The 17,771-nt window shown below is 47.9% G+C and overlaps 1 protein-coding gene across 1 annotated transcript in view; it reads left to right on the top strand.

Moving 5' to 3' along the window:
* Positions 1–17,771, top strand: part of Rasa3 (RAS p21 protein activator 3) — a 114,543-nt gene that overhangs the window by 42,321 nt on the left and 54,451 nt on the right. Inside the window, exon 2 of the mRNA XM_028766289.1 lies at positions 4,204–4,321. Coding sequence (XP_028622122.1) covers positions 4,204–4,321 — 118 coding nt within the window. The remainder of the gene's footprint in view (positions 1–4,203; positions 4,322–17,771) is intronic.

The following is a 17,771-nucleotide window of genomic DNA, read 5'->3' as shown; positions in this document are numbered from 1 at the left end:
TGTGTGTGTGTGAGTGTGTGTGTGTGAGTGTGTGTGTGTGATGAAAGCAGAAGGTAGATTGAAAGATGAAATAAGATGAGCAGGAAGAGAAGGGAGGCACTAAGGAGAAGGGCTAAAACTGGAGTGAATATCATCAAAATATATGATACATAATTGTTTTTATGCAAACCAATGCTGTGCAGAAATATATGCCAGTTTTTTAAAAAGGAAAAGAAACCCATGCCGTTTGGGAGGAGATGAAGAAGGCACTGTAGACTCAGAAGGGTACTTGGACGTCTGCATCCTATGTGTCCTTGACACCTGGCAGGCAGGTGTCCTGTTGTCACTAAGCTGGATGAGGATACTCGAGATAACTCACTGCCCTTGGTACTTTATGATACAGACAGAGCCTGTGAGTCTAGGGACTCCGTGAGAAGACACAGAGGAGATGTAACTGTTCTGTTTTCCTGAGTAGAGTGGGCTAAAGGATGACTCAGGACACTCATCTGATGTTGATGTTGCTGTTGTCATAGCAGCCAGGATGTTTCTACCCTGTCTAAGTAGGATACATGGAGAACCTAGTGACCAAACTGCGGAGCCAGTGAGTGAATCCTTACTGGACCACCTTCTAGGACACAGTTGCAATTTCTTTTAACTTTCTATGGATAATAAACATGATATCCATTCCGTATCTTCCACCAAAAACCATCTCCCAAAGGACTTTCTAAAAACATTGTCTTTCAAGAAATAGGGCAACTAGTGGCTAACTATCTATACCTCACTGTATAGTCATTGTTGAAAACATATGCTCACACTAACAAAAGGAAACCCAGACGGAAAAACAAAAGAAAACAGTTACGATCCAAAGGGAAGGGAAGCTTTAATTCACATCATAAAGGTGTTTGCTGGGAAGTTAGTAGCATTCAGTCATTTTCAGCTCAAAGTTTGTGAACTCTGGAGGAGCCCTTGGTCTCCAACCAGAGCTAGGGATGGAGAGACCTTTTCCATGTGGCCAGAGCTACAGTGCTACCTCTAAGACCAACAGGGTGGCTATGCTTGGAGCTTAGCTCCATGTAGAAGCTGTCAATCTTGTTCTTGCCTGTGAATTAACTGTGGACCTCACAGGTGATGTATGTGGTCTAAGGCTGCAGTGTCTTGGGAAGCCAGCAGAGCTTGGTCTTCTGAAGTGTGGAGGCTGGGCTCAGCTTTACCTCAAACATGCTGGTCATGTCTTGAGTCTGCCTATGAAGAAGTGGACATTTTAAGAGAGCTGTGTTTCTAGGGTGAGGGTAACTGCAAGAAACCTTCCTTATAGTTTTTCTCTGAACCACTATTGGCCATAGGTGATTCCTCAGTGGGCCTTTAACTCCAGAGTCTATTTGGCCTTATGATGCAGAACTAGACTCCCAACTAACTACTCAGGAGGCTAAGGTGGCTGACCACAAACTCAAGGCCAGCCTGCACAGCTTAGGAAGACTCTATTTCAAAAAAAAGAGAGCTAGGAATGAAGGTTAGTGGTAGAACATTCACCTACTAGAGTGAAGCTCCCCAACACCCCAACATGAAAAAACTCCAAGATCTTTGAGCTGGTCAGATTTAGAGCCCAGTGCCTTGTCTTCTCAAGGTAGAGGTAACTGAGGCACCAAACAGGCTCTATCCACCCACTGTTGAGACAGCCCCATGCATGTTAAGACCTGTGGGCAGCTTCAAGAGATAACATGTATTGACAAAGGTCATCGGAAAGAAAAATGAAATATAAAAAACTATTGCTCATTAGAAAAAACTCTTACTTCTTCATTCCATGTCTCAGGAGAACAACCTTAATGAACCTTTTAAAAATGAGCTAGATGCTTTGGACTTTTAGCTGACCAGTTTGTAAATTGGTGTGTTTCTGGTTGAATTCTTTCTCTCAGAAAAGCTGAGCATATGTACCTGATTGTATTTGAGGAGGATAAGACTGTTTGGTGCTGTAGACCCAGCCTTGAGTGTAGAGCTCTGCCGTGACTTGGTTGATTGTGTTGCTTGTCAATATTGACATAAAATGGTATTCACAGGTACCAGTGTGTAACTTCATGTTTTGCTGGCTGTTTTTTAGCACCACTCCAGGGAAAACATGAACAAATATTTACTCACCCAATAGTCAGCTAATGACAGACCATTATCACCAAAATTCAGCTTGAGTTTACTGGGGTTACTTAAAGGAATATAGATGAGGGGTATGTACAAGAACAGGAACACTTCAAAGCAAATGAATCAACAAAAGCCCATCCAAGTGTGGGTGACAACTCACGAAAGCTGGAAACCTGAAGATCTCTGCAAAACTGACAGTTCAACAACTGGGAGAGCCTCTTTAAGCAGACCTGGCTATTTATATAATCTTGAGGAGAGAAGGACTGTGTGATTCTGGTAGATTTCAGGGACTTCCTGAGACTTGTGAGTTGTTTACTTCCTGAGTTTTAATGAGCCTCCCTTTAGAACTTTCAGAGTCTTAAGGAGCATCTTTCCAGGATGGAAGTTTTCAACTTTTAAGAAATTGCTATACAACAGCAAAACATTGGAAACTGAGTCTTCAACCTCCCTTCTCTTATGCTGATGTGATGGAATGGTGTCCTGCCTCTCTTTATACCACTGGACTGCTGTACATGGGCATCTGATACCAGATCCCTTTAGAACCAAAATGGGTCAGACAGTATAGAGACCTTTTAGAAGACAAGGGAGTTTTCAGAGGTATTTCTTCACCTGACTGTGTTTCAGTAGGTGCCAGTGTCTAGAATAGAAGCTGTTACTTGTGTCCTTCACCCATAGGCTGGGCCATGTGCAGAGCTATTCTGTGCTTCTGGCCCAGGAGCTAATGACTGGGTTTGGAAAACCTCCTAGACTTATCTGTGGGCATGTAGCTATAGTATGGCAGGAAAGTTCTGCAGTGCATGGTGTCACTGGCTGCCTCAAAATCTCCTGCAATCTCCAAACACATTCACAACTTTGTAGGGCTTCTCAGAGGAAGAAGGGCCCATGGTAAGGAAGCAGGGGCCACAGCAGGCTTCTCCTTCCAGACTTTTTCCCCAACTGGCAAATCACAGTTGGACTTTATATTTTAATTTTGTGAATGAAAAACGAGTCCTTGTGGTTACTGCTATTTTGTTTAATAATAAAATTAAACATAAAAAGCCACTTGACACACAAATGGACAAAATGTTGTCTGTGCAAACATGGGTTGGTATTCAACCTCGAAAGGAAGAAAATCTTAAATTGTTCTGCAGTTTTGGAAGTTACATGTTGAGACGGCGTGGATCCGTGGCTTTGGGTCTCACTGGTGACACTTACTGCTCGACTCATGGCCAGGAAGCAAAAGAGAGAGGACAGACCAGAGTCCCACAACCCTTCAAGGGCACAATCTCAAAACCTATCCAAAGCTTCGCATCCCATTGGCGCCACCCTGGGGACCAACCCTATATCCTATATGAGTCTTTGGGGACCTTCTGCATCTAAGCCATAGAATCCCGCAGTGTGGATGAAGGCTAGGTGAAGTAAGGTAGTCACAGAAGATACGCATGGTTTTACAGGGGCAGCCCTCAGAGCTGTCCGCAACACAGAGCCTCTGCAACACAGAGGCAGGAAGTAGAATGTTGGAGCTGGGGGGCGCAGGAGACCCATGGGGGAGGCGTGGCGGAGGCGTGGCGGGGGCGTGGCAGGCCCTGCTGAAAGGGGTAAATATCCAAAGTGAGAGGAAGGAGACCATGGTGGATGGAGATGTTGCCACGCAGCAGCGGTGTAACTACACTTACCCTATTTACTATACTTAAGAGATGGCTGCGGCACTGCGCTCTGTGTGCCTTTTACCTCGATTAACGTTTTTATAAACGGAAGGAACCAATGTGGGCAAACAAACACACAACAGTCTTCCATCCTAAGGCAGGGATTCTCGCTGTGCAGCAGTGCCCAGATACCCCGAGGGGAAAAGCAGACTCGGGGTGGCACTGATTCCTCTTGTTTGTTCTAGAGGTGGATTCATGTGTGCCAAACATGATTCTAGACAATATTTTGACTTTTCTGAAAACCAAACCACACGAAGAACGAGCGAGCAAGTGTACGAGGTGAAGGCACGTGTCTGCCCGTGAAGTGACTGGTGACCGTCCTGACTGCTCTGTGTCAGCTCGATGTGTGTGACTACGAGGGTGTTGAGCAATCTGTGCTAAGCTGGTATGTGTCTCATTGACTCTTTAGGTGAAGCCAAGAATCTTCCTTCCTACCCGGGGCCAAACAAGATGAGGGACTGCTACTGCACTGTGAACCTGGACCAGGAGGAGGTTTTCCGGACCAAAATTGTAGAGAAGTCACTCTGGTAATGTCCACTGTTCCGTTTTATTCGATTTTTACTTATTTTATTTTTGTTTGTTTATCTTTATTATATTTATTTATTTTCTTCTGAGTGCCAGGCTACACATGTGAGGTTTTCATATGAGAGTACCCACGTAGGCACCTCTGTCTGGATGAGCTAGTGTTCCTGCTCCCCCCGGGCCCTGAGTATGGGAAACTCTTGGAGCCACATCTTTCCCCAGGACCTGAAAAGAACTTGAGAAAGCCTGCAGATGAGGCTGGAGAGGTGACTAAGCCAGTACCCACCATCCTTACCTTCAGTTCCAGGGAACGGCCCCCATTTCTGGCCTCTGTGAGAACTGGGCGTGCATACTGCATCTACGTAGGGGAAACATTTGCATCTGCAAAGTTCCCATTTTTTTTAAAAAAAAGTCTGTATTAAGCGTTCAAGTGAGAATTTTAAGAGAGGAAATATGTTAAAGCTTCCTCTTCCTGCACCATATTTCTTTAAAAAAAAAAATTAAGAGACACGTGCTCTGTACACAGAGCTGTTAACTAAGGAGAAAGATCCAGAAGGCATTTATCGGCACATTTTGAGCAAGGGAGGTGACAGGCAAGTAGAATGAGAATATAACAGGACCTGTAACTCCTGAGTTTGAGGTCCAGGATAAGTAAGAGCTTTCGCCTTTAGCATAGATTTTTAGCATGGATATCTGCCCCGGTATCCTGGGGCTCAGACCTTGCTTGTCAATAAGCTCCCAGTCTAAGGAGGGTCTGGGCTGTGGCTAGGAGCATGTGGGGACAGGAAGTGACATTGTAGAGCCCTTAGCAGCGATCTGAGAGTGAGTGTGGAAATAGCAAGGAGGCCGTGTCCTTACCATTGGAGCTAGTAAGGGTGCCAAGAATATCATCAAGGCATGCCAGCCTCCCTTGCGGTTCTTCAAGATCAAAGGAGACACCCCGGAGCCAGGGACTCCACCTTTTGGGTTTAGAATTATGGGTTGTGTGGTCTGAAAACACTGTTCTGATTTTAAGAGCATTTTTAGCAGCTGAATTATATCCTTGCCTACTGCCACTCTAAGTGGCAGCAAACAGCATGTCCTGATGACTTAATGAGCTTAATTTTTGGAAAACCACTAATGTTGCCCGCCCCGAGGGAGGTGGATGGCGTATCCACTCTGTCTGCCTTGAAGCCACCCTGCCGAGGTCCCATGGTTACAGCTGTCTGTGTTGTTATTTATGCACGCTTTAATTATTTTTTTAAAAAAACAAAAAAACAAAAACCGAAGACTTGAAAAATACTGTCAGGAGCCAAGTCTGTTGAAGAATGTCTTGTGGGGTCGGTGAAGGAGATGCTGGGATGGTAATTCTTACTCTAGAAAAATGGGGTTGTGTTACCCTCCTGTCACCCGTGGACACCTGAGCATGTTCCTATGTGAGCACAATGCTGGTATAAGCCCACCAGTATGCCCTGGGGAACCGTGGCCGTGTTGTGAAGTCAGCAGGAAGGATGTCGGCCTGGGACCCCTCCGATGGGCAAGGAACGGCTACTTGCCAGACACTGGCAGGTTTAGAAACAGGAATCATTGTTTCTAACTTGGAGCCTAGGATGTGGTGCTTTGGTCATGGGAAGCAGAGCTAAGAGCCAAACCGAGGCAGTGGGAGTGATACCAGCCCTCAGGAGGTCACGCTCCTATTTACAGTGAGCCCCAGATCTGCTGCTCCCTTGAGCTGTTGACTAAGAACCCTTCTGATGGACATCTCAAGTGTGCCCACCTCTCATCCATGAACCCTTGCAGGTATTCTTCTCCTACAGAGAGCTTTAGGAAGCTGTTATCTGGGCTCTTTTTTTTTTTTAATTACATATGCGTATTGGGGGAGGGGTACACTTGTCAAAGCACAGGAATGGAGGTCAGAGGGCAACTTGTGGAAACTGGTTCTCTCCTTCCACTATGTGGGTCCCAGTTTTGAACTCAAATCGTGAGGTTTGGGGAAAAGGCCTTTTACAGCTCCTCCCCCACCCCTATCCCCAGCCATCTTTCTGGTCCTAACTTCTGTGTTCTAAGTTGATTCCCTACCTCAGATGTCAGTAGCAGTCTGGTAGGGGCTGGAAACAGGGCAGTACTTTCTTCAGCCACCTAAGAAGATCTTTTCAGGGACTTCTGCTCTGTCAAGCCAGAATTTTTGACTTCGTCATAGAATTCTCAGATGGATCAGTATGAAACCGGACTAGAGCTTAGTAGAAGGAAAGAGATCTTGACATCTGTGTCAGCAGCAACATTAACAGAGACATGCTTTGAGAAAGGGTAACATGCACCTACATGTAGCGTAGGCTTCTCAAGAGAGTCACGTCTGAGTGGCTTTACAATGTATGCTTTTGGTGGCTTCTACAGTTGCATCTCAAACAGCTGTGTCCTGAAGATGCTACATCAGAGTCATATACAATGTAAGAATGTGTTGACTAGTAATCAATTCAGACAGGTTTCAATGACAACAGTTTACTATATATTTCCATTTAGGCCCCGATGGAGGTGAACACAGATTCTTTTATTCTAATCTCAATTACTAATATTGACTCTCCGATTACTCATGACATATCACACAGCATATATAAATACTTATGCAGGCATGCTTGCATGTATGTATGTACATATGTATCTATGCTGCAGAAGAGCCCATGGGGTTTCAGAAGTCTCGAGAACAGGGAAACTGATAAAAAGTAAGAATAAGTCTATCAGTATAATAACCAGCCAGGGTGGAGCTCAGCAGGCTGTAGGAGAGTCAGGCTGCAAGATCAGAACTGAGCCACAGGAGCGAGGTGACACGAAGGCAGTGCCTAGTCCAGAGGAGTGGACGTGGGGACAGATGGACTGTGCATGTCCAGACAGGTGGACAGACAGACAACAATTCTAGTAGGCCATGTCAACAGTGGTGATCAAGCCAAGACAGAGTTCCTGGGAAGGTTAGAAAGTCTCTCAGTGCTCGATGCACACCAGGGGTCAGATGAGTGCTCCTGGAGTCACCACCATGCTTGGTGTTTTCTCCTTCGTGGGAGGGGGTTGCATCCTTCCATGGTCTGATGTAGCCAGTAAGTCCTTGCATCGTGTTTTCCTGGTAAGATTTTTAATGTGCCCGTGTGCCCCTATGGTCCAAGTTCACTGGTAAATTTATTGGGTGGTAACCCTTTCTTCTCAGTTTATTGCTATTTAAATGTTCATATTTGATATGCCTCTATATGAAAGACATATCATCTTTCTGTTAGCAACATTCACAGAAAAAGCTTTAATGATCCTGGAACTTTTGATTCTCGTCTAGTGAGAGACTTAAGCCAGACTCCGGGGTGAGGGGCTCTTCTCCCTTCCTATCCCACTTCAGGCTGCTCATGGAATATGCTGGCTGAGCAGTGGCTTCTGTCTTGATTTTTTTGTTCAAACCAATAGTCCCAGAAGAGAGCACAGGCAAAGCTGACAGGAGCTTCAGGTACGAGTCTGTGTGGCTACTTCATGTGTAGCTAAGGAGCCATCTTTACATTAGCAGGCCTTCAGACTGTCACCCTAAGCCCCGCACTGGGCCACGTGTACCAGTGACTTGCGGAAGAAGTGAGCCGTAGCAGGTGCTGCTCCACCTGATGCTGAGTCCCCATATGTGGTCTGAAAGCCACAGTCATGTGGTCTAGGTCAGCACTGGGTCAGCATCCACCGTGTGGATGGCAATGACCAGCCCATCAAAGCAAAACCGGCCATCTCTGTCAGTTCAGGTCTCAAAGAATTTTCCTATATAAAGTTCCAGGGAGAACTGATGAGATGGCTCAGTGGTTAAGAGCACGGACTGCTCTTCTGGAGATCATGAGTTCAAATGCCAGCAACCACATGGTGGCTCACAGCCATCCGTAATGAGATCTGATGCCCTCATATGGGTGTCTGAAGATAGCTACAGTGTAATTTGGACCGGAGCGAGCGGGGGTTGGGTGGAGGTCCTGGAGTGAGCAGGGACCAGAGCAAGTGGGAGCCAGAGCGAATAAGGCCTGGAACGAGCAGAACCCAGAGCAAGAGGGAGAAAAGAAGGGGAAACAAAAAGTTCCAAGGAGTGTAAGCTAAGAGGGGCATGTGTACAAAGAAAACATGCTTGCATGTGTGTGTATGTATGTGTATGTGTGTGTGTGTGTGTGTGTGTGTGTGTGTAGGGGTGGCTGGAACAATAAACTACCAGGTGGGGGTGACAGATGGGGACACACTGCCGGAGGAGAGACGGCTAGGGAGAACATTTTGTTAAAGTAGCACCTGTAGGAATGGATAGTGTGACCACTTAAGTGGACAGTTTGGTGAATGAACTAAGTTGCTCGTATACATAGCTGAAGAGGAAACTGAAGTTTGAAATAGAAGGAAACGGGAAGTGCAATCAGTTTAGAGAAGTGGGGGCCGGTCCTGCGACAGGGCCAGCTCACTAGGGCACACAGTAGCCAGACCTGAAAGGCCTCAGTCCTACTCTGGTTCTGCCGTGGTGTTGGAGGAGGGGGAGGACTCAGCAGCAGATGTCGAGGTGAGAGGTGGGAGGGGCAGACCCGTTGGCCAATGAGATGATGCTGAGTAGTGGGGCGGAGCAAGTGCAGCCCACTGGTCCAGACTGAGAGCCTATAGCTAGCTCCCACCCTTCCCATAGCATTCCTCCACAGACCGTCCGACAGCTGGCATCCATCTAAAGGAACAGATCCTCCGCAGCTCCTTAGTGCCCTCCGGCATCAGCATCACCCTTTAGATTAGATACAGATTTGGCAACGTTGTTGCAGGAACCCAAGGCTCACATAACTGCAAGTCTGAACTGGAAAGTGTAGAAGAAGTTCTGGCTGTGCACACACAGCCTTGCAGAGCTGGTGAGAGATGCAGGAGCCGAGCATGGTCCCCAGGGAGAGGCGTTCACAAAGTATATTCACCGTGGGTCCTGCCGTGTGCCTGGACTCAATGCAGAGCCACTCAGAACAGAAGACAGAGCTGAGTTTCTTTGTCCCCCTCCCCCACTTGCATGGACGCTTTCTCAGAGTACACATTGTGTCTTTCCCATGTATGGATGGGACCTTATGGGCCCTAGTTCTTGTTCACACCACTGAGTCGGTGTAGCTGAGAGAGTGCCCTCCTCTCTGTCCCTTTTCTCTACTGTCAACTCTTGGACAGGCACACTGGGGAGAGCAAGCCCCACTGGCTCTAGCCCTCTCCAGTGAAAATGATATTGTCAAAGGTTATGTCCCACCAGAAAGAGACACTCCTAATCCTGAAAACAAACAGTCTTAGTTACTGTTTTATTTCTGTGAAGAGACATCACGACCAAGGCAACTCTTATAATAGAAAGCATTTATCATGGTGGGAAGCAGAAAGACGTGTCTGGAGTACCACCTGAGGGCTTTCCATCCTGATTCACAGGCAGCGGCAGGCAGAGAGAAAGAGGGGAGGAGAGAGGGGGGGAGGGAGAAGAAGGGGGGAGAGAGAGAGCTAGGCTTTTGAAATCTCAAAGCCCAGTGACACACTTCTTCTAAGGAGGCCACGCCTCCTAATCCTTCTCAAACAGCCCTGCTCCCTGGTGACTAAGCATTCAAAATTGTGAGCCTTTGGGAGCCATTCATACTCAAACCACCACACAGCCCTTCTTCCCTCCTGACCTAGGAGAGCCTTCTCTGTGAGAGTACACCCCCTACTTACCTTCTCATTCACTTAAGTGCTCAGGACCCTAGTCTGCATGGCTGATAAGCAGCCCACGGTTGTATCTGCAGGTAGCTCAGGGCTTCCACTTTCAAAATTCCCAGAACGCTCCGCACCAGAAAGAAATAACTAGAAGGAAGGTGGGGCTTGTAGAGGGAGTTACTGTCTGAGCAGTAAAGGAGTGTGTTGCTGTCACACAGAGCGGCCATTTCCAAAGGATAAGCTCCCAAATAGCTACAAGAAAATTCCATCAGGAGTGGCACCTTCACTTCCTGGAGTTGGTCTACAGCTGGAAACATTGGCTGGGAGGAACAGTACCCTCTCAGGGCAGTTACAGTTGTAGCTATAGTGCTAGCAGCTCTGGCTGTAGCAGTGAGGTGTCTAGGGCGAGGTACCGGGGGTTAAGAAAGGGTGCTGAGTAGCAGGGGTCTGTGGCAGACCCTGTGAGTCTCCACAGTGGTAACGGCAGATGCTCGTGGAGACTGTGGTAGTCGATGGTTGCAAGAGACTGACGTGTCAAGAGAGCGGAAGGCAGGGTTGCACGTGGCGTAGGAAGGCCTTTGCCTGCCGTGCCTTCTCCCTTCTGTGTCTTCTCCATTCTGGGTTCTGGAGAAGGATTGTGCACGCAAAGACATCTAAGACAATCCTGTACTAAGGCAGTCTCTGTTTTCTTAATCTTGGAATGGTTTGGCTCTATGGTATCCTGACGGGAGTTACTCTCATTAAAAGCCAGTTACCAATTGGCTGTGTCATCTCTCCAAAGGTCCGGCCCACTTGGAAGTTCCTGAGTCTTTTGGACAGAGCCTAAGAATTCCCTGCATTTATAATGAACCCAAGGGACTTTTCCGGTCCAGGGTGGGCCTTTAACCCCTCAGAAAGCCACTGTGCATTCCCATGTGGGTGTGGCCACCAAGCCCCCTACTCCCGATCCGTTGTTTTAGCCCCCTTTCAGCTACAGCACCCAGGGCTAACTTGTCCCGATCTCTGCCGAGCACTTTCCTAGCCAGGAGAACACCGGTGTCAGAATGTGGGGTTCCTTCTGCACCATGGACAGCAGCTGACTGAAACAGCAGCTCGTTCCTGTTACAAGTGCTCTAAGCAGCTCCTACGCACCTCTTTCTAGTCATCCAGGCCAAGTTGGGGCTTATCATCATGTGTCACTGATGGGTACCTCCTGGTCCCCAGGAAGCTGCAGGGAGGCCCTGTGGAGAGCGGGCCCAGCACTGACCCTCTTTCTCTGTACTGGGCACCCCTGTTCTTTAGGAGAACTGTGGAATGCCTCTCCAAGGACTGCAGATTCCTATTATGCTCTTGTCTGCTCCCAATGTCATGAGCTTGAAACATTTCGGCCCCACAGCTGGCCTGGTGTCTGACTTTGTGGGTTTTCCTAGGAATCTTGTGATAGCACCAAGTTCCTATGGACTTGTGCAGGCACAAGGGGAGTCTAAGAGAAAAGAGCCATGACTTGGTTTATCCCACTACTTGCCTGATGCCCAAGACTCCAGGTGACACAGGTGGCAGGTGCTTCCTGGTCCTAGAAGACAGGTCCAGGCAGGAACCCAGCTCATATTTCTCATCCCCCTGCCTCACGCTGTGAGTCGTGAGCCACCCCATCTGTTCTTCTCACTAGCTCCGTGTTTAGTTTGAAAATGTACAGATCTGTGTGCCAGAGTTTCTAGATAAACAATCCCCGCCCGTGTCTTAACTATACATAGGTACCCTGCAGCCAGTGTGCTGCAGGCTTCCTGCCAAAACCCTGGGGTGTTAGGCTGTCACATACAGGGCTTCAGGCCAGGAAGTTAGCCTGGTATAGAGGTACCATGACCTGACCTCAGGGTCACTCTGTTCCCAGTTCCTCTGCAGATGTGTGAATGGTCTGAGAACCCCCAGTAGAGTTTTTCCATTTCTTACTGGATGACACCGTGGTTGTTGTTCTGTCTCTGGTGCTCCCCTTCCTCTCTGGACTGTCCTGGTAGCAGTTTTCCAGGGGTTCAGGCTCAGCACCAGTGGTTAAATCTGGTCTGCCTTGTCATCCTGGTACCTTTGATTCAAGTTCCCAGGAGCTTTAAGAATCCCAGTCCAGGTGACTTAAGAGGCATATTTGGGGGAAAGCAGAGAGGCTTCCCACAGGCCTGAGCCCCTCTGTTACCTGAGGTCTTTCTGGAACTGACTGCTGCCCTCACAGGACCCTTCTGTGCCCTGCAGCTGGGGACATCTGATATACTGTTGGCTTTAATGAAAGTTTAATCTGGCTTTTAATTAGTGATTAGCCCAGTGCCTATTTCATAGCTGAACGTTCAGCCATTGAGAAACTTCATAGAGAGCTGTTTCCAGGCCTTGGGGCTACCAGCTGTCTTAGAGCCTGAGAGTCACATGGCTTCTGCCCTAGGTCCTCTTGGAGACTGGCCTTCTCCCAGCCTCCTCAGACCAGGCATGTGGAGACCCACCCAGATTCCTTTCATCTTCCCCACAGCCTCCTCTAGAGTCCCCATCCCAAGCTCCCCATCTGAGGTTGGGAAATAGGTCCAGGAACTTGCTCCAAGCAAGACACTGGGGACCGAGCTCTATCATTTCACATGACCAATGTCGCTTGTCACGAGGTGCACACGGCAAGCAGCAGACAGCTGGGATGGGGTGGGGCAGCATAGATGTCGGGAAATGACTCAAGGAGGACTTGGTGGTTTCTCTGCAGGTCCTGGGCGAGGCTTATGTGTGCCCTGTGCCCAGTCCTGCGGGCAGTGGGAGGGGGAGAAGAGGCCGGAGGGACTGTGAGAGAAAAGATTCAGAGGGCTTACGGAGGAGGGGCAGGGGAGAAAGCAGGGAAGGAGAAACTAGGGAGAGGAGGAGTTTTCAGAGGGTTCCTGTCAGAGGCCGCACTTGGAGATAATGGCCCCTTGTCAGCTTTTCTTGTTCTTGATGAAAGTTCCTTGATTCTGTGAAACTCCTTTGAGCCTCTGGCTTCATCCTTTTTGATGAGGTAAAAGACAGTGTGTCTATCACTCTGGTGGCCTCGAGGCAGGAGTTGCTGGCTAGATTAATTTCTTCTTGTCAAACAGCAAAGAAGAGAGAGGGGCCCAGCCCTTCCCCGTGGGTCTTTTCTTTATTGGGAAAGAGCTTTCTGGAGCCCTTGGGCTGGGCTGGGGGCTTCCTGGCTTGCAGTCCATGCCTCTCCACACAGGCTGTGGCCTGGACAAAGGCAAGCCTGTGTGGACACAACTGTGGCTAAGCAGTGCCTGGGAAGGGAGGCACTCTCACTGTGGGCCCCTTTGAGGGCCACAGAAAGGAGGCTTTGTCCACAGGGAGGCCCCGGGAGGGGGTGGGAGAAGACTGTTCTTCCCGTGTTTAGCCTGCTTCCTTTTTCTTTTGAAAATATGTTTTAAACTCTGATGCCCAGGAAGGGACACAAGCCGACTCCCATTGATGAGAGAATCCAGTGCACAGGGGGTTGAGGTCCTGGAGCTGCATGCCTAGTTCTTCCTGCTTCTAGCCTGGTCCTTAACTTCTGACCCAGGAGGAAAGTTGGCATGTAACTCACCACAGCCTGGGTGTCTCTGCCTCACCCGGAGGTCCTTGCTGGGGGCAATCCCGAAGGTCTCTATCATAGGCATTATGCAATTACCGTTGGGACAGCCATGGCTCAGGACATGAGGTCTTAAGTCCTGATGCGGAAGCCATTCAGAGCTGGGGTTGGAGGGTGTTACGTCAGCCACTACTAAGAAAGCTGTCCACAGATGTGGGGTGTGTTTTCTTTAGAAAGGGTTTCTCATATGCTATAAGTTATTGGAACACAGATTCAAGTGTCCCTAATGGATCAATATCCTGAGAGAGAGGAGATACTAACGGAAACAGCCCAAAGTCTTTAAGAAAAGTGAAGTTTTAAAAGCTCATAAATACATGGAAGCATCTCAAATGCATCTGTAACTTAAACATTTTAAATTAAATAGTCTCTTCATTTTTTTTTAAACGCTATCAGTTGAGCAGCTTTATTTTTGGTGTCTGGAGAAGAACATGCACAGGGTCAGAGCCACACTCCTGTTCGAGCAAAAACTCTTAACCGGGTTGGTTTGAGCTGGCTTCGTGAGGTGTGAGCTGGCTCATGCTCTAGGCTTCCAGAGCTTTCGAGCATTTCTGCACGGACAATCCCACCTCAGAGTGGCTCTGTGGGGACAGACAGGGGCCATGCAGAGCCACTGAGTGTTCACCGTGACACTGCTTCTAGCCGTGAAAGTTGGGGAAAGCTAAGAGTAAGGAAATCCGGTGTTCGTGTTGGTGGCCAGGGCACACTTGGCCCCTGGTGGTAAGCTTGCTTCTCCTGGAAGTGGCTGTAGGCACGGCACTGAGGAAAAGCAGACTGTGTCAGAATGTACGGAGTTCCCACTTTCCCTTGAAAACCCATCTGTGACCATTTTCATTTTTTGTCTGTATATATTTAAAGCAATGTATTCTAGGAGGACTCACCCCAGAACGTTGATTCTAGTTTCCAGTTTTCTGACATCTGGCTGTATTTTTTGTTCTAAAAGTAGCTTTATTGAGATATATAATTGACAGTTCATATCGTTCAGCCGTTTAAAGTCTCAACTCCTTGGCTTCGGAGGCGTGTCCAGCCACCACCACGGTCACTTTTAGAACATTGTGCCTTCCTAAAAGCTGGTCCTGCATCTGTCACCATCGCGTATGCCTCATACTGGCTGACCCCAGGCACCTCAGCAGTGGCTGTCTGTGTGCAGGGAGGGGATTCCTCATGTCACCTCCCTCTGCCTCCTGAGTGCTAGGATTAAAGGCATGGGCTATCATAATAGACCAGGCCTTAAAAAATTAATTGTTTTAAACAGTGTAGCCTCAGTAGATTTTCATTCTTTTTAAATTTTATTTTTAATTTAATTCTGTTTCTCATTTTTTAAAATGATAGCTTTTAATGTTTGCTAAAATGGAAGAAAATATTTGTTCCCATGAATGTCTCCTGTTTTCAAAAGCCCCCAAACTCAGAGTGTATAAAGGAGTGAAATATGGGAAATTCTCCAAATTTGCACATAAATCATATCGTGGATCAATTTGTCGCCCCCAAAATGCTTTCCTGGATTTGTGCTGAAGAGAGGTTCACACCTGGCCCGTTTGGCTCCAGTTCCTGTCATTTAGCCTGAAGTCCCTGCTGCCCACACTGTGACCTGCCTCTCAGCCAGATCGGGTGTGACGGGGCCACCTTTCCTGTGCCCGGTGACTGTGGCATGCCACATGCAGAGGCCTCTGTGTTTCTCTCAGTGACATCCCTTGCTCGCTGAGGAGAGCGTAAGTGCTGGTCTCATGCCACCTTCAGCAAAGACCAGAGAATCTAGGCCCACTCTCAGTGACAGGAGACTTACTGGAGGACTTATAGCTGGTGAGTTCATATCCGCTTGTTCCGCCTTCTCTGTTTCTGAAGCAGAGGCAGGGTTGTGGTGTGTGGCACTGTGTCTAAAGCAAAGTTCATCCCACCAAATAGCCCAAGCGAGCCTCCGTTTCCTGTTCACACAGATCAGCTCGAGATTCTTCTCAGGTGCTGGCCTGAAGGGGCAAGGCAGTGGGCTCCTGCGTGTCCATTGCTTCTACATTCTCTGTTGAGTCTGGTGGCCACAGATCACATGTGGCTGTTAAGCAACCAGGAACTGAATTCTAAATGTAACAATTGAAACCACTTTAGACTTGAGCGGCAGCAGCCTGTCAGTTGTTTTTACAGACGATCTGACGTACATGGGGTGGACTATAAAGACTAGGTAGTGTCCCCAGGCAGCAGAGGTGTCATGGTGGGACAAACTGCATGGTGTCTATGTGTGTGGTCTATACCTCTATCCAGGGTGTGATTGTGGCCTTAGCTAATCTTCCTTCCTTCCTTCTTTCCTTCCTTCCTTCCTTCCTTCCTTCCTTCCTTCCTTCCTCCCTTCCTTCCTTCCTTCCCTCCTTCCTTCCCTCCTTCCTTCCTTCCTCCAGACCTTCCAGCCTTTTGGCAATGCCTTGCCGTGTAGCCCAGGTTGGCCTGGTACTGATAATCCTCAGACTCCCAAGTAGCAGGGATTACAGGCAAAAGTCACGATGCCCAACTCTATCTACTGCTGACCGTAGTCAAAAGGCTCCACCTCTAAACACCGTAGTTAGATTTCATTCCTCTTAATACTTCATAATAGCAGTGGGTCTCCAGTACACGGAGTTCCAGGAACACTCAATCCAGATGTTTTGGAAATCTCAAGTTGACGGTTGCACAAGAGAGCGGCTGGGAGTCCAGTTTGTGAATTGATTGCCAGGCTGGGGTACAAAGGAGCTGGGAAGTTGGCTGCATTTATATTTGTTTTCCCATTTGTCCCATTTGGCATGTGGATAGTAACACTGGTTTGTAGCAGTCCTAACGACTGGATGTGGCTCAGGGCCCGGGTCTTCTTAGTAACGCTCACAGCGGTTCCATTGCTAGATATCACTGTGGGCACTTTGTTTCTAAGAGCTGACCCACCTGCCCTCATCTACCTCACTGCCCTGCCCCAGTGGCCAGGCATGAGCGGGAATTCTGCCATGCACACCCCAGGGAATGAGCAACCCACTGTAGCTTGCCCAGCTGACCCCTGAGTCCTGCCATCACTCGGGCTTGAGAAACTCATGTGTCTGCAGCATTTGCCCGTGCCTTGAGGTTGCTTGTTAGCCAGAGATCGGGGTGCCCAATGCTTTGCAAGCCTCCATGCTCAGGGAAAGCTAGTCCTGTTGGGTTCTCATTGGGCTGAGACCACAGGGCAGGGGGATAGAGAGTGGGGAAGCTTACTGGTTTTGGTTTCCTTTCTTATTCTTTACAAAGAAGTCATGAGTGAGTTGTGAGTAGGGGAGTGTGGGTAAAGGTGGTGAGCGCCAAGCCCGATGACCTAAGTCTGATTCCTGGAACCCACATGGTGCTGAGAAGACTGACTCCAGCTTGTCCATTAATTTCCATATGCTCACCATGGCATATATACACAGGCACATATGCATATACATACACAGGCACATATGCATATACATGTACATACACAGGCATATATGCATATACATGTACATATACATACACATGCACATATGCATATACATGTACATACACAGGCATATATGCATATACATGCACATATACATACACAGGCACATATGCATATACATGTACATATACATACACGTGCACATATGCATATACATGTACATAAACAGGTACATATGCATATACATGCACATATACATACACAGGCACATATGCATATACATGTACATATACATACATGTGCACATATGCATATACATGTACATACACAGGCTCATATGCATATACATGTACATATACATACACATGCACATATGCATATGCATGTACATATACATACACATGCACATATGCATATACATGTATATACACAGGCACATATGCATATACATGCACATATGCATATACATGCACATACAAAAAAATAAATGTTAAAGCAGAACCCAGCCCAAACTGTCTTTAAAGAAAGAAAGCTGAGGTATTGTATTGAGGATGTGGGATCTGTGTCTCTCTGAAAGCCTTACCTCCTGTGCAAACACCAGGTCTGCCAGGCCAGCCTCCCTTGGCCTCTTCCCTTCAGCAGTGCTCAAACCTCAAAGCTCCACGGGGCCACTACTCAGCAGAGACCCCTCCCTCCAGGCTCTGCCGCACAGATTCCTCTTCATTCCCTGTGGGCACCATTCCCCTCAAATATGGAGCTACATTTGTTCTGTTTCTCTCTCTCTCTCTCTCTCTCTCTCTCTCTCTCTCTCTCTCTCTCT

Source organism: Grammomys surdaster, unplaced genomic scaffold (assembly GCF_004785775.1).
Source record: "Grammomys surdaster isolate TR1022 unplaced genomic scaffold, NIH_TR_1.0 167, whole genome shotgun sequence".
Taxonomy (NCBI): Eukaryota; Metazoa; Chordata; class Mammalia; order Rodentia; family Muridae; genus Grammomys; species Grammomys surdaster.
Note: the sequence above shows the minus strand (reverse complement) of the source record. Positions and strands in the feature narration are given on the sequence as shown.